Source organism: Mytilus trossulus, chromosome 7 (assembly GCF_036588685.1).
Source record: "Mytilus trossulus isolate FHL-02 chromosome 7, PNRI_Mtr1.1.1.hap1, whole genome shotgun sequence".
Classification (NCBI taxonomy): Eukaryota; Metazoa; Mollusca; class Bivalvia; order Mytilida; family Mytilidae; genus Mytilus; species Mytilus trossulus.
The window spans coordinates 64,563,126-64,584,103 of NC_086379.1; the positions used below are offsets into that span (position 1 = coordinate 64,563,126).

At 32.4% G+C, this 20,978-nt stretch overlaps 2 protein-coding genes across 3 annotated transcripts; one reads left to right on the forward strand and one right to left on the reverse strand.

Moving 5' to 3' along the window:
* Positions 1 to 1,574: 1,574 nt before the first annotated feature.
* On the reverse strand, positions 1,575 to 6,664 carry LOC134725566 (THUMP domain-containing protein 1-like). Its single transcript, XM_063589495.1, has 3 exons — positions 6,585 to 6,664; positions 3,614 to 3,823; positions 1,575 to 2,781 (listed from the first exon to the last, which is right to left on the reverse strand). Exons 1-3 carry the CDS (start codon positions 6,651 to 6,653, stop codon positions 1,912 to 1,914), a joined length of 1,149 nt encoding a protein of 382 aa, XP_063445565.1. The 5' UTR covers positions 6,654 to 6,664; the 3' UTR covers positions 1,575 to 1,911.
* Positions 6,665 to 6,711: 47 nt separating this feature from the next.
* On the forward strand, positions 6,712 to 19,978 carry LOC134725568 (uncharacterized). 2 transcript variants are annotated; one of them, XM_063589496.1, is made up of 10 exons: positions 6,712 to 6,799; positions 10,390 to 10,942; positions 11,681 to 11,770; positions 12,749 to 12,811; positions 13,511 to 13,597; positions 14,060 to 14,467; positions 15,175 to 15,267; positions 15,935 to 16,064; positions 17,644 to 17,758; positions 18,085 to 19,978. In XM_063589496.1, exons 1-10 carry the CDS (start codon positions 6,741 to 6,743, stop codon positions 18,209 to 18,211), a joined length of 1,725 nt encoding a protein of 574 aa, XP_063445566.1. In that variant the 5' UTR covers positions 6,712 to 6,740; the 3' UTR covers positions 18,212 to 19,978. The 2 variants fall into 2 exon arrangements, with proteins under 2 accessions (XP_063445566.1, XP_063445567.1); XM_063589497.1 differs by having other exon boundaries at positions 14,060 to 14,452.
* Positions 19,979 to 20,978: the final 1,000 nt, after the last annotated feature.

The following is a 20,978-nucleotide window of genomic DNA, read 5'->3' on the forward strand; positions in this document are numbered from 1 at the left end:
GCCAGGACACAAATAAATGCTAATAAATCTGGTTTGCTGTTGTTGTGACAGCCTCTTGTTTCTTTTTTTTTTTCATATTTCATATTCATGTTTTTTTAGTTGATATAAATTTTTCATGGTTCAGTTTGTTTCTTATATACTATAAGCAATAGTTCAACTACATTCCATGTATGGAATGATTGTAAGAAGTACATATATATCTGACCTTGACCTCATTTTGTTTGACTACAAATGTAAATGTGATACATGTAGTAAAACTTTGTATTTAGGGCTGTCAATTTAAAAAAAAGGATCCCCAAAGGATTCAATAGTAAACTTATCATCTTCAAATGAGCACCATAATCAATAATCATGGACCCTTTTAATATTAGTTAATTCTGTGAACTACTGTTTTTAAAGGTAAAATGTAGTGGTGCTGTTGTAATGCCCTATCATTTCAACAAATCAATATTTTTCAAAAAATTATTATCAAGTGAATCCTTGAGTGATTTTTATAATCTATTGCTTTAAACACAAATGCAATTTTTACGATTTTAATTTGGTTAGAATACATACCAAACTTTTTCAAGAAATACTTTTCTTTGTGATCACCTTGTCAGAAATTTAAAATAAGAATGAATATGATTCATGGTAAAAAAAGAAAAAACTTCTGAAATTTCTGCATCTTGTGGTATCTATTTTATAAAAATCGCTCATTTATTTACTTGGTAATATTTTTTTGAAAAATATTCATTTTAGTTGAAATGATAGGACATTGTTTGAGTGGGAACTCACTTTTGACCAACGACTGTATACATGTCTGAAGTTATATTTCCCCAAGCATTTTTTTCACTCTTGTCTGGCATCAAGAACTAATGTTGTAAGGTGGTAGGTTTAATTGTTAAGAATGTATATATATGTAGTCATGTCAATTTAGATGGGGATGTTAAATCCCATACCTTCTATGAGCGTCTTTGCTTAATAAAATTCCCTGCAACAACTCTTTAAAGCATATCGTTTTCAAAGTGACAATCAAAGTTTCCAACTCTTATATATGAACTCGCTGAACTCTAAGCAAATAACAATCAATCAATGTAATCTTAGATTATGTTTAGCTATTTCACCTGATCAGCTATAATTTCAGCAGATATAAAAAAAAAATCTAATAATGATATCTTGAAAAACAATTTAAAAATTGATGAGTGGCCTCTGTTGTAATAAAAACTTGCTTCGTAGTAAGAGTGATTTTCAGTTTTGTTGTCCATAATGCTTTGTTTTAACTTTATAAATTTTGTACATCTGAAGCAGTTTTCTTGATTTTACTTCATGTGGAAAGTGCAATCCCCAAAAATGAAAGTCAACAGTGTAAACCATGTATGAATACTTAAATACTTTATGACCAAAAGCAAATTAAAAAGAATAGTCAAATTTACCAAGGATCTACATTGCTTGTCTGAGTTGGAACCATAGTTTAATAATAATTGCTAAATCTATTGACCTAGACTGAATGACATAACAACTTGTATCAATAAAAGATCATTTATGTGTCAACTTTTCAATTGAAACTCAAGTCACAGTAAGACAACAAACCCAAATGACAAGATAACTTGTTTTATTTAAATCTAAATTTTATAACTAAAAACTGTCCATTACACTTTCTTTTGTTGTTAAAACTTCCATCACACTTTCACTGCTTGCGCCCATGTCCATAACGCTTTCACCTTTAGACAATGCATCCATTACACTTTCTGTCATGCTTTCCATAATGATAGTTTCTGACTTGGGTAAAGAGGCCATTACAACTGTTTCACTTCTTTCCAAATCTTTCATAACTACAGTATGGGTTTTCAATAAATCAGGGTAATCTGCCTTACATACATTATCCATGACTACAGTTCTCTCTCTTGATAAACTTTCTCCTTTCCTTTTTCTCTACTGATTTATGCCACTGTTTTCCTCTTGTTTTGCTGTTTCAGCATTGCAATCTTTTAGTTCAGGGTTTTCAATGTTAAGTGTATCGTTTGTTTCAACCGTTGCTGTTTCTTCGAGATTAGAACAAGTCTCTGTGGTATTACAAACATCAGGACCTTCATCCTTAACTGTTTCTGAATCATCAGATACTTTTCCAACTTCTTCTGCATTTTCACCACATGGCAGATTTGCTTCACCTTCTGTGTTTGATTTGTTGGCTGTGTCAGCAGCAGCAATAGCTTTGATTTTACTAGCTTCAATCAAATTATATTTTTTAAACTTAAAGAAATCTTTCACAACACTCAAACAACATAATTTGCCTATAATTTCAACCAGAATTACATAATCTGGGGTTACATGATTAACTCTGTGTAGGGGATTAAAGTCCTTAATTATATGTCCTAACTTTGGAATAACTGTTTCCCTAGAGATTTCATTATTATTTCGCCTTGTAAAAACAGTAGTATAACTTAATCCTGTCCCAAAAGGAGTTTCAAAATACTTTTTAAATAAAGTTTTCCCACATGCTTCCATATCATCTAAACGAGCTTTACATATCTCAGCAATAGGGAGCATCCTAATAGCATATCTAGATTTCTGTACACCATTTGTACAAATGTCTGACAAAATTGTATGTGCTAGTGTGCTTGGATCGTCTAAAATAGTTTTGATGAAAATAGTATTTCTCGACTTAGTATTAGTATTCTGAAATCGTCTCTCTCTTGTTCTGACTTGTTTAATGGCATCTACTTCTTTCTTCATGGCTGCTTCTACATCCTCGTCTTCACTATCACTGTTGTCACTTTTGTTTTGATCAGCAGTACTTGTGTTCTAAAACAGAAAATTTGTTTCATTAGTATAGGAAAAGATTACTTATTTATTCCTTGTTATTGATTCTGAATTAGCTTTAGTATGGAAAGTACTCTTAGATTGATACAATATGTGTTTTGTATTTTTGTTGGTTATTTTTTATGCTTTATGACAATACAGTGAGTGAAGCCTTCTCCAACTGTTTTCTAAGGATTTTTCTTAAAATGCAATGTTGCACAATTGTCATAAGTTAGAGGAGAGTTAGCACTCAGAAACATTATTGATCCAGTCGTATTTCTTATGTGTTTGTCCAATGGGTCGTCAATGAACCTTGAATAGTAAACAATACCATATGGTATCGACTTTTCCCCATTATGGAAGCACCATACTGTTTCCTATAATTGCTTGTGTCTACTTCTATTGAACTTTTGTGGATAGTTGTCTCATTGACAATCATGCCACATCTCCTTATTTTTATATCACACTTCATGCTTCATGCTAGAAATAATGATTCCCAACCTGCACCTAAAAATACTAGTTAATAACAAGAAAAACAATTAAGGTGCACGTGAAACCCAACACCTTGACTTAAATTAATTTGGCTCGTTTCATTTACATAAAATTTTGACAAAATATGTATTTTGACCCTTTGACAAAAATATCAAAATTTCAAAAAAATTGACCAAAGCACATTATCAGAAAAAAATTGTTTGGATATATATAGCAGTTCGTCAAACACTCATTATGTTTTCTTAACAATGCAACATAATGAAAATGTTCAGCTGATTTTACAGAGTTATCTCCCTGTAGTGTAATGTACCAACTTAAGAAAAACTGACACACTGACACAAACCTCTTCTGGTCCATACAACTTATCAGCATATTCATTTAATAAGTTGTACATTTCTCTAACAGCTTGTTTCTCGTTGCCATTACAAGTAACAAGAAATCCTCTCATGTCTGTGTCCAGGTTGTTTCCATGTGATACTTTCTTGTGGGCACATTTTAAATAATAAGATTTTGGTCTTTTCTTTCCTCTTCCTTGTTTGTCACTCATTTTTGTCTGAAGAAAAAAATAAAATAGAGTTTATTTGACCACAATATTAGTGAAATCTATAATATCAATTTTATTCTAAGACATGGGAAAGAGTAGCAGCAAATACCACTGTCCAGCTTTAGACTTCGGTTTGACAAAGCCTGGGTTTCTAACCTCAAAGCTCACAAACAATCTACCACCAAAGTAATTCCTGTGAATAAGTAGTGAGGAAGCTGGCAAAAATATTCCTCAAAACACTAAATAGGGAATTCTAAGGTTGGGACATACAGAAAACAGCTCCCAAAACTGACTCCCGAAAACAGATTCTGAAATAAAATTGAGAATGAAAATGGGGAATGTGCCAAAGAGACAACAACCCAACCATAGAGCAGACAACAGCAGAAGGTCAACAACAGGTCTTCAATGCAACAAAAAATTCCCGCACCTGGAGGCGTCTCTCAGCTGGCCTCATAACAAATATATACTAGTTCAGTGATAATGAACGCCATACTTAACTCCAAATTGTATACATGAAACTAAAAGTTAAAATAATACAAGACTAACAAAGTCCAGAGGCTCCTGATTTGGGACAGGCGCAAAAATGCAGAAAACCTGTAAGATATCTGTAGCTGATGCAAAATGGGAGAAAATGGGGTACTCTGCACAATTTTAGGTACAGTTACTTCAATACATAAGACATTGTAACATTTTCAGCTTCTAATCTGTCACGGGTTTGCTTCCCTTGGTATATATATACATACAAGTAGATTCCAAATCAGCCATATTAAAGTTATTGAGCTAGAGAAGAACCCCTTCAGCTCACTTGGTTTACATGCTGAATTGAATCATGTTCCCCCTACTATGCCCTAGTACCTGTTCGCCCAGGGTTCATTTGCCCTGATGTTTTATTTCTTTCTATTGTGCATTTTCTAGTTGGATAATGTTTATTATTTGAACAGAGTATTTTAAAGTTTGTTGAAAAATTTGCTGTATATTTGTGTTGATGCAAGCAAATAATTATTTTCCTTTAATTTGCATAGTAGATAATATTCAAGGATTTGTATAGAAATCCTTAATGGAATACATTGTATTTATCAGCAATTTGTTAACAATTTTTATAATTCTAGTCAGTCAATTTATTTCATTTAATAACAAATGAACTGTCCTTAGTCAGGAATCTGATGTTAGGTATTTGTCATTTGTTGATATGGTTCATATGAGTGTTTCTTGTTTTATTCTCTTTTTTCTTATAGATTACTAGACTGTTGGTTTTCCCTTTTGAATGATTTTATACATGTCATGTGTGAGCTTTATAGCTTGCTGTTCAGTGTGAGCCAAGGCCTTGTGTTGAAGACCATACTTTGACCTATAATTGTGACTTGGATGAGAGTGTTGTCTCATTGGCACTCATACCACATCTTCTTATATCTACTTGCACATAAGTGTTCTTTTCTCATTCCAAGCTGACTAGTTTATCAAAACAAAATGTAAATTTATTATAATGACCAATTTATGTCATTAATACTCCAAAACTAGCCACCCAACTTATAATTATTTCCATGCCACTGCATATCCATGAATTAAAAGAATTTATATCATATAAATATGAGGGTCATAATGGTGGTACATGTACTATCATTATGAATAACTGTAAAAAAAGCTTGCCTAATGACAATAACGGTATTTTCTTTATGGATGATGATAAAATATACTTTCTTTAAGGTGACTCAGCCCTTTCAGTGGGGTTAATGGGGATACCTTCATGACCATACAGCAAAAAATTTTGCCAAATGATGTTACAAATGTATAATAACAGTAATATTTGGTGCATGTTGATCAAATGTACATTTTCTTTTAAACAATAAGAAAAATCAATTGATTTTAAAGAATGACATTGTTTTTTTCAAAAAATGACAGTAACAAATTATTTGAGACTTCTGATGAATCACAATAAGAATATTTTGACGAATCACTGTAAAATAATAACCAATTTGACACTAGGCTAGCGGTTGCAACAATTACTGTTTGACAAATCACTAGATGCCTGACAGAACAGAGAATTCCTTTATTACCTCAAATATCTAAATAATTCTAATATTAAACTTTTATAGATGATAATGAGTCTTACTTTTGACATCTTTAAATAAAAGTCGAGAGAACAAACCCAGCTAGGGCAACCAGGGCTAACGAACTGATCAGGGCAAATGCACCTAGGGTGAACGGACCCAAGACCGTAACGCAGAGGATACTGGTTTGAGTGCTGTTGGAGACACAGATGATTTTGTAAGAACAGGTTACAAATCAATTTAACTTGTATTATATATGGAATTACAGTAGTATAGTCTTCTTTTAGTACACTGTAGGCAATACAGGCTTTACAAACCCCTTAGTCCAAATAATTATGACGTCTTGAAAGGCTATTATAATTTTTTTCTTTGACGCCTTACGTCGAAGTAAGGCGTAAAAGAAAAAAATTATAATAGCCTTTCAAGACGTCATAATTATTTGGACTACAAACCCCTCAGCAAGCAAGACTTATTTATGCATAGACCAACCCGTCACACAATAGCCAAAATGAATCTGTGACGTAACCATCCATATAAAGAAGTGAGAAATACAGATACAGATGTTATGAATTATAAATTTTTTTTTTTTTTGCTGATTGGTGAAAAATATTACCATCACAATACTGGTCATGGAATTATTTATTTTAACTATATACTGTATACATAAAAATTGATATTGTAAAAGTGCTTGTCTTTGATTAATAAAGCACAGTTGTGTTTACCTGTTTCTGATCCCAAAAGTGTTCTGTATAAATTTGTGGAAAGGAGTGTGTGCTTTTGAGCTCCAACATGTATCGAAAGATCTAGAGAAATTCAAATTGTATGAAAGAAAAGGAAATAATCCGAGAAGTTCCGCAAATATTTCCCACATTTTAAAGATGGCGGACGTATCTTTAGATGATTACATTCAGAAAAAGAACTTTACTGTTAAAATTAGGTACTGAAAAAGCATTTAACATAATTCTTAAGAGATTCTTATCTTTTCACCAACAACAAAATAGCAAACAACATTTTTGTAATCCAATAAACACCAACGAGTAGCATTACAAGGAAAACAAAAACCAATAGCAGTTTCATAGCAAACATGATAGAACAGAAAGCAAAATAAATATTGATGATTTTAGGAAACTTATAGTGATTTTTCATAGCTACCCCACAATTAACACTGGAAGTAAAGCTGCAAAAACCATGAAAAACTCTCATGGATGATGCTTGTCTCTTGAAACGTTTGTATTATTCCACTTTCAGGTCTGCTCTTGCCTGAGAGGGGATGATGATAGGACCTTTACATCTACATCTACGACATAGCGGAGCTATGTCGTCACTTGAAAAGGGTACTTCGACCCATCACTCAAGTATAGTTTTAACTTTTGACGTCCTCCAACATGACAATAAACTTCTATATTTACAAACAATGGTTCCAAAATTGTGCTAAAAATTTATATACAGCCAGGTGCAGGTTAAAAACATTTTCTACCAGTATCTACTGTCTGTGTTGCTAGCCACTACAGAGGAGCTTGGTGAGTTTGGTCTTGAATTCCTCACTGCTCTCGATCTCTAATAGTTCATCTGGTAGTTTATTCCAGTCTCTGATGGTCCTAGGGAAAAAGCTGTATTTGTAGATATCTTTGTTTGGCCTGATTTGTACATATCTTTTAGTGTTCGGTTGGTGGAGTCTCGACGTTCTTCTTGGTTTTATAATGTGAGTTGGAATAGGTATAGCAACTCTTTCATGGATGGCTTTATGAAAGAGTGTTATACGTGCTTCTTTTCTTCTTATTTCTAGTGGTGTTAGATTTAATTCTTCTAGAAGAGTTGTTACTGTTCCAGGCTCCCTTGAATAATTGCTTTTGATAAAGCGTGCTGCACGGCGTTGGACCATCTCAATCTGATAAATATGTTTTTGTAGGTGAGGGTCCCATGCGCTGCAAGCGTATTCAAGGTGCGGTCGGACAAGGGCAAGATAGGCTTGTTTTTTAACTGCCTCTGGACATGATCCAACATTTCTTCGTATGAAGCCTAGTGCTTTATTTCCTTTGGTGACAACTTTGTTAACTTGTTTGTCCCATGACATGGTGTTGGTGAGTTCAGCTCCTAGGTATGGGTTTGATGCAACTGATTCCAGGATATGACCATTGATGTTGTAGTTGAAGTTGATGGTTTTCCTTTTTTTGGTTATTGTAAGGACATAGCATTTTGAAGGATTGAATATCATTTGCCAAATTTTTGTCCATTTTACCATTTTGTCGAGATCTTCTTGTAGATGTTTGCAGTCATCCTTTGACGAGATTGCTAGGTAGAGTAGGCTATCATCTGCAAACAGGCGAATTTTTGATGTTATGTCATTCCCGATGTCGTTTATGTATAGGAGAAACTGCAATGGTCCTAACACTGTTCCCTGTGGTACGCCAGATGTTACTTTAGCAGTACTTGATCTTTCTCCTTCCAGTGTGACTTGTTGTTCTCTTTGTGTCAGCCAAGCTTCTAACCATGCAAGTATGTTTCCATCGATACCATATGATGCTAGGATATCGGGACTCCGGGATCGGGTGTTTTTAAGCTCAGGATTTCGGGATCCAGGAATCCTTTTTTCGGGATGTCGGGATTTGCTTTTTTAAAAACTTGGGACCTCAGGATTTCCTTTTTTAAGTGGGGATTTCAGGATCAAGACCCCTCCTATCCCCCTTCTTGCCTGTTACACTTTTGCATGTTTGCCCCGGGGTCCCATTGGGTATTCACACCCATCACAATTTTAAATCTAATTACAAATACGTGATAACTAATACGCGGTACTTCATTCCTACATTTCATTCACATTGTTAGGCATCAAGATTAGGCTGACATATTGGTTGGTTTTTTTTCATTGTAAAATTAACAATAATATCCTTAATCATATTAATTGTCAATTGTAACCATTCCATTTAAGATTTATACAAATGTATGCCTGAATAGTTTCTTTTAGTCTTGATTAAACACAATTCAGCTGTTCTGTTAACCTAGGCCTGTCAATCGGTTTTCCATGATTTTCTTATTAAATTCATGAAATCTCTGTTAGAAGTGTTGATGAGGTCAAAAAGTTGAACACAGTTCCAATATATATTTGAATATTTGGTGCACAATATATATTATCTAAATAGGGACCAAGATACATTATGCTTCAACTGCTTTGTGATGCTATGAAAAAGTTGTGTAATTTCAGATCTTATCTGGATTTGAATAAATTACAGTAAGGATTATATATATATATCCATTCTGGAAATTCACCTCTGGGGTTTCAAGAGTGAATATGGTTAACAGTTTGCTGACGGAATGTTATAATGTATCCTCCTCTCAATTAATGAAACTTAGACTTTTTGGTCACAAATCATTGTGTCTTCTCTTTACATGTAAGTTTGACTAAAAACATCAAGGAAACATATCTGATTTAACAAAGAATACATTTCATCTCATCTAAGAGTAACAATTATTTTTGGTGTCTTGTTCACTTTCCAATTATATTTATTCTTTGGTGCACTGCAGTTGTTGTCCCTTTGTCCAGAATCTTAGTCCATGGATGCAAATGCCTCACTTTTCAAGCAACAATAATAGCTGTGTAAAGTGTTCTACAATTTTATGTTGCTAGTTTTACCTCAGGCGTCACTGGCAAAATCCATGAAATCAGATCTAGTGACAACTCCACTGCTTGCCCTTTTAGTGGAAGTTTTCTTGCCTTCTATGAAACTCAAAGACTATAATTTTTTATGTATATGTATACATTGACAGTGTGTGCTTTTATGACAAAATATGAGAAATAAACAAGTACTGGGTAAATTTTACAAAGAAGTGAATATCCTATAAAATTCCTGCAGAAAGGGTTCATATTTCATGCGTTTATATTGAGAAAATTAGAAGCCAAAAGTTAAGTCTGAAATATATACATCTTTGTTTTGTTGCCAATCAAGATAGAGCAAGAGTTTATTTCCTCTCGTCGAACTTTGATTTACACATCAATTTGTCACTCACTCAGCAGTATATAAGTAAATTTCGATTGAGGTATTTTAATTTTATTATTTCATGTGTTATTCTTATCATACTACATTTATGTAACACAAAAGAGATGTTTTCATTTTTTATTCAGTATTATTTCTTTCCTTGAAGACTGAAGGAAAACATGCAGCAAGAAATGAAAAATTTGACAAGCCAGCATTAATTGTAAAGAACAGTCACAGTTTAGGAACTGTACATACTGTGTCAATATTTTGACGATATGTTTAATTTTGGCTTCTCGCGATCGTTATCCAGAAAAGCAGCTTTTCAGGGTCAGTGAGGAGTTAACAATTTGATAGTAGGATCAACACAAATATTTATATTTATTAATTTCAATTGTTGAGTTTTGTTTTAAACTTAGATTCTGATGGAACATATATATATTTGCAGTAGATTCAATTTCTTAACTGTTGTGAATCTGTATGCTATTGTTTTTTTATGAGGGTTGTATGAAACATTAGGCTGCAACTATGTTTATATTGATATCAATTTTTATTTTAGGAATACTGGAAATGAAAGCAGAGCAGGCAAAAGTTTTGTAAAAGGAAAAGTTAAATTCCAAAAACAGACAAATCGGTCTCCAAGGACAAACAGAGCAACATTTAGGAGTCCGAAAAATGTTATGATGCAAAAGCAGAGGAATGGGCGTTTGTCTCTGCAAACTAAAAAAAACAACATTATGTCATTACAAACTCGTAAAAATAAAGGATTACAGGATAAATCCAATATCAAACCCATTTCTGTGTCGTTTCAAAATAAAAATCTTTCGGTTTTTAATAAGACAGCTTTTGATGCAAGAGACAAAATAGCTGCTGCTAAACGTCCAAATGATGCACGTGACAAACTAGCAGCCAAAGCTAAATTATCTGATGCTAGAATGAAAATTCAACAAAACAAAAATAAACAGAACAATAACCGTGATAACAGTGGAAAAGTGATTATAACAGGACTTGGTAAAACATTTAAAACAATCAATACTGAAGTCAAAACAAGTCCAGACTTTACTAGAACAATCAATTCTGGAGGCAAGACAAATACTGGCTTTACCAGAACTGTAAGTATCTGATGTCTTTGACTATGTATGACTAGTCAACTGTTCTTATAATAATAGACATCATACTTTAATGGGACCAAGCATAAATTATCATCATCAGCAAAAGTTAGAGAGACAAAAGCCGTTGCTTTTATTGAAAGCTAAAAATAGCTATCTAATTCTAACTATGGTGTCCAATATGAACAGAAGATTCATATTCCTCATGTTTTTTACTTATGCACATGTTGTATGCATGGTAGCCAGGGGCGAATGCAGGAATTTTCGAAAGGGGGGGGGGGTGCTAACCCAGGGCAAAGGGGGGGTGCAAAACATATGTCCCGATACAAATGCATTGATCGGCAAAAATAAAGGGGGGTGCGCACCCCCGGAACCCCCCCTCTGGATCCGCCACTGATAGCTTTAAAGTTGCAATTACTAGTATTAAAGTTAATACTTAAACAAAAATAATGATTTGAAGCTCAGATATTTCTTTATTTTTGTCCAAAATTTGTTTTTGAAAGTTAATAAACTTTAATATTTTACTTGATGTAAGTGGATGAATATTAACAACTTTAGAAAAACAACTTTAGATAACTACACTGTATAAATTTTTATACCTGGTAGTAATTAGTACAGTTTTTATGGAAAAATATGCTTTCAACATGACTTTTGACCTCCGAGCATAACATTTTGTATTTATTAAATCGTTTACAAACTTGGTTGACTACAATTTTGACTATAAGTTTATTGCTATTTCAGATTGGAAATCAAGGTAATTCTTCTGGAGGTGTACAAATGTCTGGTAATTCCATGACAATAACAAGAAACATTTGTAATGCTCCATCTCAGGTAGGTTTTCATCATTGTCTTCATAGGAAGATAGAGGATAGATACATGTAGCTTATATGTTTAAGCCTTACATTTGAGTTTTAAAATCTTTATATACCATGCCAGGATATCATTTAGTTTTATTATCATGATTATAAGATAAGATAAGATAAATTTTATTTTCCAAATTAGGTCCCAAGAGGGGCATATACACAGAAAAATATAAATAATTGATACAACATGCAGTATTTTACATAACATTGTATAATAAACTATTGAAATAAAGTCATACAGGTATTATTTGTTAGATAAAAAAGTATTCAAGAGATGTGGCAAACTTTTTTTTATTTATTTATTTACTTATTTTTTTTATCACTTGATTTTATAATATTTTCTGGTAAATGCATAAATATAAATGATTGTTTAGCTGCAACAGACACCAAGGGGACGATGCTCTAGGATTGTGATCTTAAAAGCTGTAACAATCGTCCTCGTATCTGATGCAAAAACACAAATGTAAAAAGTTCATGTATATATTTACAGCAAATAAAATATATACTGCAGTAACAGGTATTGAGAATAGTTTAGGTTTCCCTACTGCAACAGACACCAATGGATGGTACTCATGGAGCTGTGTTATTTATAGAACATTCATTAATGTCAAACATGAAATGTTATATATATCTCCATAATAGCCATTGCCATATTAGTGGTCTTAATATTCATAAGACAACAGTTTTCCCAGTTGTGATGTCTTTCTATTTATAGCATGCCCTTCAATGGGGTCTGATAAAAACTGCATCTCCTTTCAAACCCACACATTGTAGATGATTTGCAAATATACAAATTATGCAGCTCCATAAAGATTTCTTTTTAAAACTAGTCATGCTGGTGGCAGATGCAAACTTCAACGGATGGCCAGGACTCTCCATTTATCTTCTTTGTTCAGGTCAACTTAGTATTCAGTTATATGCAGTTAAACCATTTTTATTATTGCAGATAAATACTGGTCATGCTGGAAATCATAATAATGGATCTACAAATTTCAAAATAACAAGAACAGTAAGTAAGAATTAAAAATAAAAAGTTTTCTGGTGTAAAGATTTGCACTAAGGACTGTTATATATAATGTCAACTGTCACTGGTTGGATAGGTACATATATAACACCCAGTGGGTACCTATGTTTGTAAGGACAGTAAGGTTAATATGTGTGTAATACCATACTTGTCCAGAAAACCTTTTTTGTTCAATTAAGAAAATCTCCTACAATTTTGAACAAAGGGAGATTACTCATATCAAAATATTTCCTTTATATGTTTCCTTGCTTTTCACAATGATCCTTATCCTCAAGAGTGTTGCCAAGCTCTTTGATTGTATATAAGAATTAAAACACAGTTCTTGTAAGACATTTTTATGCCCTCGCCGTAGGAGAGGGGCTTAAAGCTTTACCTATGTCTGTCCGACAGAACGTAGCTCCCAAACTTCTGTTCTCTAAAGTTTGTCTCAACCAAATTATTCAAAACTTAAACATAATGCTTATAACCACAAAAAAACAGATCAAGTTTGAACTTTGGTGGTGTCACTTTGACCGTTATAGAGGTATAAAATTAATTAATGAAATGTATACAAGTTCAGTTTAAATGGATAAAAAGTGTGCTCCTCAAGGGACATTTTAATGAATTAATTTGTTAATTCTAGAAATATGTTTACTACCCTAATTACAGATACTTAGTAACCATATTTCCTTCTTTTGTTTTTAGCTTGGAGGTCAGGGATCTCGACAAGGTGTCCAGATGTCTGGTAATGCCATGACCATTACAAGAAATATTGACAACACACAATCTCAAGTAAGTTATGTATCTTACGAAAAGTTACTAAGGGCTGTTCAAGAAAACATTATGTCCCCCCAGGGAAGACACTTTAATTTTTTTTTAGAACAACACTACCTTTGCATTTTGGTATTTTGAATACAACCACCCACAAGAATTAAAAATATTGCCTTCCCTGGGGCATAATATTTTCTAGAACAGCCCTAAAAGGATCAGTTCAAACTTGTAGTAGATATAAAACAAACTAATAATATAGTTGAAAACCAAAAATAGTATGAGGTTCACATTTTTCAAGCTAAAGTAAAGATTCACATAAATTTACAGGACATTAAACTATAAGTGTATTAAAGCTTTTTAAATAAAATTGCTTTATTATTTGTAATCAGCAAAAGAAGTAAAAATTCTCATATTCCTAATCAAAAATGCTCTCAATTCTTTCTGTAGTAAATGCTTTCATATATTTACCATCAAAATCTACAGATAACCAGTGGAAGAGGTCAGGTTTTTAAAGTCCAAAATGAGGAATACGAAACCTTGGAAGAACCATCAGTAGAGGAGTATTATGATGAGCCTGTTGGGTACCATTATGGTGGTCAACCAAAAATGCATGCCACAGAAAAAACACTGACTGTCAAATATCCACAAACATTACGTCCACAGCCTATACCTGTAATTACTTCTAAGCCCCCAATCAAACCAGCACCAGTAGCAGTGAAAAGGAAAGCTCCATCACAGGGACCACTCAAATTTGCTAGTTCAGGTCCACTTAAGTTAGCTAGTGGACCTTTAAAGTTTGCTAAAAGTACCATGGTAGCAGATATGGTTGATGTTATTAAGAAACCTAAGTTAATTAAACAGGAAATAAGAACAGCTGTAAGTGCAGACCAGGTGAGGTTCACAAAAGGTTTACGGATATGTTGTCCTTTTTATTAGGATATATATTTACATAGAAATAAGAAAATGTAGTATGAGTGCCAATGAGAGCACTCTCCATCCAAGTTGCAATGTGTAAAAAGTAAAACCATTATATGTCAAAGTACAGCCTTCAACACAGAGCCTTGGCTCACACTGAACAGCAAGCTGTAAAGGGCCTAAAATGACTAGTATAAAACAATTTAAACAGGACAACTAACAATCAAATACCCATAAAAAAATTATTTAAAAACGAGAAACAAGAAACACTTATGAATCACATAGTATAACAATTCAACATAGAAATACATACTATAAAATATTAAATGAAATGACTGAACTAGATCAAAATGAAATATTTAGAAAATCAAGATTTTGTTTATCTTATGCTTGTCTGTTTAAAATTTACAACTCTTTAAAAACATTTTCACAACTATAACACAGATACTGTTATGTAATAATTATGTTTATTTAAATTATATCCAGTCAAGCTAGAAACTTTGAATTTCATTTTCAAACATTATTAGTTCAAATTACAAGCCATTGTAAGATCTAACACTAAGTTATTGTAAACAGAACATCATACCTATCATCTTTATATTTAAGAACACAGTTACACCTCTCTACTATGAATTGTGACATCAGCTTACCTATTTACTGTATACATAATTTATATATTTCAGGTACCAGATTTAGCCCAATCATTAGGAGGATTACAAGGATATAAGATTTCCATTACTAACCTCCATCCTGTTGTCAGTCAAGATGACATTGTTGTAAGACATCTATTGTATTTTTCTTATTATATATTAGGCCACATCAATTTGATTCCTTGTTCGACTGACCCGGAATTGAATAAAAAGATCTAGGGTCGGGGGGTTTGAGTCAGGGTCGGTCGGGAAACAGGAAACAGACATATATTTTTTTTTGGCCTTACTTATTTCTCAGCTTCTGTATTGAAAAATGATTTGGTCAAAAACTTGTTGTACAGTGTAATTTTTGTATCTGCTGAGTATTTAATATCAATTTGACTTCACTTACTGAAGATAATACCTTCTAATCTGAGAATGAAATTTTTCATCAATGTCTTATAATCTAAACATTGTTTGCATTTCTTATTTATCAACATCCTGAATATACCTTTTAAAAAAATATTTTCTGCTTGACATTAAGCTAACATCAATAAATGTCAGTTTACCAATCTCACAATTACCTTGAATCATGAAAGCTGTTATGTAAAATTAACATCTGCAAATGAATAAAATGGGACATTACGCAAGGAAACTCTTGTTGTGAAATTGAAGAAATAGGAGAATTGTCATTTAAAGTCAAAACTTTATTTGTAAGAGATAAACACTGCCTTCCATCTTGCTTTAATAAGAAATATTATATTTAGTGTAGAAGATGATGGGTACTTTTTCTAATAATATCCACTAATTTTAGGAATTATTTGGTGCAGTAGGAGCTATGAAGAGAGCCAGACTTATTAAGGAAGGTATAGGAGAAGTTATGTATGTACAGAAAGAGGATGCTACCAAAGCCATACAGAAATACCATAACAGAGAGTTAGATGGTAATACTTTCTTTACATCTAATTGTTTTGGAATATTAGAGTTAATGTTATGCTCCATACTAAAGACATAAAGAGATACTCTGGAATTTAATTTTTAGTGAGTAGGGAATTGATATCAATACAAAATCACTCAAAGAGATGCACAGACATTTGAGAACAGGTTACACATATAAATATGTAGTGATATTCAAGATTAAGTGAATGAAAAACAATACTTAGAGATTAGTAGAGAATCAATAAAATAAAAAAAAACGATACTGTTAGCAGAGCTGATTTTATTTTAAGCTCACCTGGCCCGAAGTGCCAAGTGAGTTTTTCTCATCACTTTTTGTCCGTCATCATTTTCAAAAACTTTTACAAAAAAAGTCAATTTTTAACAATTTTTCGTAAATTTTTGTAATCTTTTACCAAAATCTTCTCCTCTAAAACTACGAAGGCAAATTCAAACAAACTTTTCCACAATCATCATTAGGGGGGTATGTAGTTTAAAAATGTGTCTGTTGTCCTGGTCATGATGCTTTAAACAGAACATAGGGGTAAAATAAAGATTTTGGCTTCTAACTCTGAAACCACAGCATTTAACGCAAATCTGACATGGGTTAAAATTGTTTATCAAGTTAATATCTAACTGCCCTTAAATTTTCAGATGAATCAAGACAATCGGTTGTTGGGTTGCTACCCCTTAATTGGTAATTTTATGGAAATTTTGCTGTTTTTGTTTATTTTGAATATTATAATAGATAGAGATAAACTGTAAACAGCAGTAATGTTCAGCAAAGTAAGATTACAAATAAGTATAATGACCAAAATGGTCAATTGACCCCTTCAGGAGTTATTGCCCTTTATAGTCAATTTTACCAATTTTTCTTAAATTTTTGAACCTTTTACAAAATCTTCTCCTCTGAAACTACTGAGACAAAATGTAACCAACTTGTCCACATTCATCATAAGAGTATGTAGTTTAAAAAATGTGTCCAATGTGGTCTGCCAGCAAACCAAGATGACAGACATGGCTAAAAATAGTACATAGGGTAAAATGCAGTTTTTTGTTTATATCTTTGAAATTGAAGCGTTTAGAGCAAATCTGACAGGTGGCAAAAAATTTCATCAGATTTAGATATATCTGCCCTGAAATTTCCAGATTGATCTGACAACCAGTTGGTGGGTTGCTGCCCTGAGTTAGTAATTTTATGGAAATTTTGCAGTTTTTAGCGATAATCTTAGATATTATTATAGTATCTAATGATATGTTATACTGTAAATTATGATTTTAAACTTATTATACCTGATTTCCAAAGCATCAGTAAATACAGGTGAGTGACACAGGCTCTTTAGAGCCTCTAGTTATATTTATTTTGGAGTTGCCTGGCGCTCAGTACATCACACATTAATATCGCTGTTTAGTCATATAAAACTAGAAAATAAACGTGGAGTAATTGCATCATGACAGTATGATAAAATTAAATTAATGATAGAATCCAAATATACAATATGTTTATCTTTTATATTCCAAATATTACCTACACCAACATGTGAGAGCAAATGTCAGAATTAATAATAATCTTATAATCTTTTACAGGTATTCCAATGCAGGTAAAATTAGCAGTTGTAAAACAAACTCCTGCCCCTAAACCAGTGATAACTACAGCACCTACTGATGACACACCCCCTTCAGCTAAAGCTGAACCACTCAAGTAAGTTCACATTTCTAATACATATCTTTTCTCTGGAACATGTGCCTGTGCCTTCATCAAGACTACAATAAAAAAAAATAACTGCATTTACTATGACAATCAATCTTCTTCTTGTCATAAATGAAGAGCTTTCTAATGGATCAAATTGTGACTTTTAATTTCAACAGAACTATCCTTTACTGGCAGATGATTTTAATTGTGATAACTGAAGGGATTATTTTTTATTTTATTTATTAATAAAAGAATCTTTTCATGGGAAAGAATAAAGAGTAATATCAATTATATATGCGAAAAATAGACTTACTGTTGGAATTTATGTTTTGCAGGTTATTTAAGGGAACAAACAAGAAAGTCCAAGAATCAGACATAGAGACAGGCACCTTACACAGAGCATTGTTTAAAACTGGGGTTACACAGCCTTCAAAACTTGTTACTTTTACTGTCAAAATATGAACAAAATCATCATCTCATTATTATTATTCATTTGTTTTAATCATAATTCTGAAAGGGAAGAGGGTGTATACTATTATTTTGGTAGGGAATGGAGTTTGAGTAGTTTGAAAGTATTTAAATTAGCAGGAAAACAATTTCATCTGATTTATAAGTACTAATTTCTGGTGTGCTTGAATTTATATTTTGGTGGCACAAAATGAAGTATCCACGAAAAAATACAAAAAAAATAAAATAAATGAATCTACATTAACTTCTGTTTCTTAAGTGATCTGTTGTCATTTGGAGAAACCTTAAAAATTCCCTACATACAATATATATAAATACAGTGAACTGATTTTACAGTATAAAAGAAAAACAATACCCTATAACTATGTAGAGTTTGTTTTAGATCATTTATTGGACTATAAAACTTCATGGAAAATTGATGTTATTATGAATGTTTAGGTTTTGTTGTTTCAAATTTGCATGGCTAATATCTCGAAAACAGGCATGGTGACCTATATATTTTTTTGCTCTTTGGATTCCTTCATTAATACCCTATCCTAACTAGTCTTTTGAAAATTTAATAACATTAAAACTGAAAAGCGAACTCTCTTAAAAGAATACTAAATTTGTTTTAGTTTTATATTTGAAATTGAGGAGAAGTAGGTCAAATATAAATTAAGAATATGACATTAGCTATGGTTAAGAGATAAGTCAATAAAAAGTATCATTTATTCATATCCATTGAGATGAAATCCAGAAATTCAAAGAATGATAAAAGTAGCAACAAAGGCCAAGTCTAGATATATAATATGTTTATTAATGAATATAATCTACTTATGAAGTTAACCAGAAAGAGATTTCTGATACACAAGTATATTTACCATTGAACGTTAGGCTTATATATGTGCCATGCATGCACCATCTACATCAAGTTTTCTCATATCATAACATGTGTACAAAGTCATCACATGTGTTTTATTCCATAACATGTGTACAAAGTCATCACATGTGTTTTATTTCATAATATGTGTATTGTGACATTACATGTGTATGTTTTTTTATTGTGATCTTATGACAAACATGTATGATGATAAATTTGATTTGTGAATTTTAAATCTCTTTACATCATCCAGATCACCAACTTTGGACATACATTCTACATAATCCCCACTTCATCAGTGTATGTACATCATAATTTCATCTTTGTATAGTATCATTCAAACACAATTATAAAAAGGTAATTATTTGTGAAACAATCAATTTATTTGGTGACAGTACAATTTGAATTAACACCAGGGTTGCGTTCAATATCTTAACGGCTACATAGGGCTACATTGGGCTACATAAATATTCATAGCAGCTAGGCTAGCTACTCGTTCAATAGTCATAAATCTACGTAGCACTATGTAGCCACTAAGATATTTAACAAGTATTATAATTCAGACAATTCAGTTGTGTGATAAAGGTTTAATGAAAAGCTGAAAAGTTATTAATAAATTTCTTAAACATTTGTTCTGTAGAGGAAGTTTCAATTTGACAGGAAGCAATTTGAATATTATTATTTGGTTATGTCATTCATTTATGTATAAGTGTATGTATTTACTTTTGAACAGTGCTGTGATTATAGCTAACCTTGCAGATAGGCTAGGTGAGATGTAGTTATTATTTCATTGAACTTTAGAAATGTCATTTCACTTTCCCTAAAAACACACCTTTGAAAGAAACTTGGTAGCAGATGAGTATCTATGTTTTACTTAATTCCAGTCGAATTAAAATAAGACAGACAAAGCCATTATTATTATCAATGTGTTTATTATGTGTTGATACAATATACAATGGCCAAATATGTTCCAACTACAAGGGTGATAATAACACAACTCCCTTAAGTAATTTCTTATTTTGTACCAGTGAAGCTGAAACTGTTGTAGTTCTATAATATTGAATTTATGATGCAGACAAGCTGGTACTCTTTTTGACATCTTGATCAAATAAATTGTTACAATATGAGACAAAATGGGTTATTTACTTCTTCAAAGGTCATTACATTGCAATGTATAAGTAATGTGATATTTACCCTTATGATGAGCTTTTAATTGCATATCTCTGATACCACGGAGTAGATTTGAACAAAACTATACCTCTGTGATATAATAAGAAATTTCTTCCCACTTCACCTCATTACTAGTATTTACAATTCCATCTGACAAACTCTGGATACAACACAACAGATATTTGCCAACCTTCACCTCAGTACTATTAATGGAACAAGACAATCCCTGCCAACACCCATAACAATACAAGAGGAATATGATAATTTAAGCAAAACGTTTTGGTAGTGCAAGGCAATCCCTGCTTACACCTTTCTGGAACCACAGAACAGATGTATGCCAAACTTCACCTCAGTGCTATTACAAGACACTCTGTGTAAACACTTTTGATACAACAGGTTTTATCTGAACTTGACCTCAGTGCCCTAATAAGGCAATTCCTGCTTAAACCTTTCTGATGACACAGATTTATGCCAAACTGTTCATAAGTTCTATAACAAAAAAAAAAACTCTGTCCACACACTTCTGAAACCACAGAACGTATTTAACCAAACTTACCCCTGTGGTATTACAAGCCAATCCCTACTTACACACCTGTGATACAACTGAACAGCTTTAAGCCAAACCTCACCTGAGAGCTATTACAAGCCAACCCCTGCTTACACACCTGTGATACAACTGAACATAATTGAGCCAAACCTCACCTGAGAGCAATTACAAGCCATATCCTACTT

What these genes read in the sequence shown, in the direction of transcription:
- LOC134725568 (XM_063589496.1), top strand. Translation starts at nt 6,741, where the DNA reads ATGGCGGACGTATCTTTAGATGATTACATTCAGAAAAAGAACTTTACT. An exon ending in TTGACAACACACAATCTCAA is followed by an intron (nt 13,598 to 14,059) that starts GTAAGTTATGTA and finishes CAAAATCTACAG; the next exon opens with ATAACCAGTGGAAGAGGTCA. An exon ending in GCTAAAGCTGAACCACTCAA is followed by an intron (nt 17,759 to 18,084) that starts GTAAGTTCACAT and finishes TATGTTTTGCAG; the next exon opens with GTTATTTAAGGGAACAAACA.
- LOC134725566 (XM_063589495.1), bottom strand. Translation starts at nt 6,653, where the DNA reads ATGTTGGAGCTCAAAAGCACACACTCCTTTCCACAAATTTATACAGAA. An exon ending in ACTTTTGGGATCAGAAACAG is followed by an intron (nt 3,824 to 6,584) that starts GTAAACACAACT and finishes TTTTTTCTTCAG; the next exon opens with ACAAAAATGAGTGACAAACA. An exon ending in AGTTGTATGGACCAGAAGAG is followed by an intron (nt 2,782 to 3,613) that starts GTTTGTGTCAGT and finishes TTTCTGTTTTAG; the next exon opens with AACACAAGTACTGCTGATCA.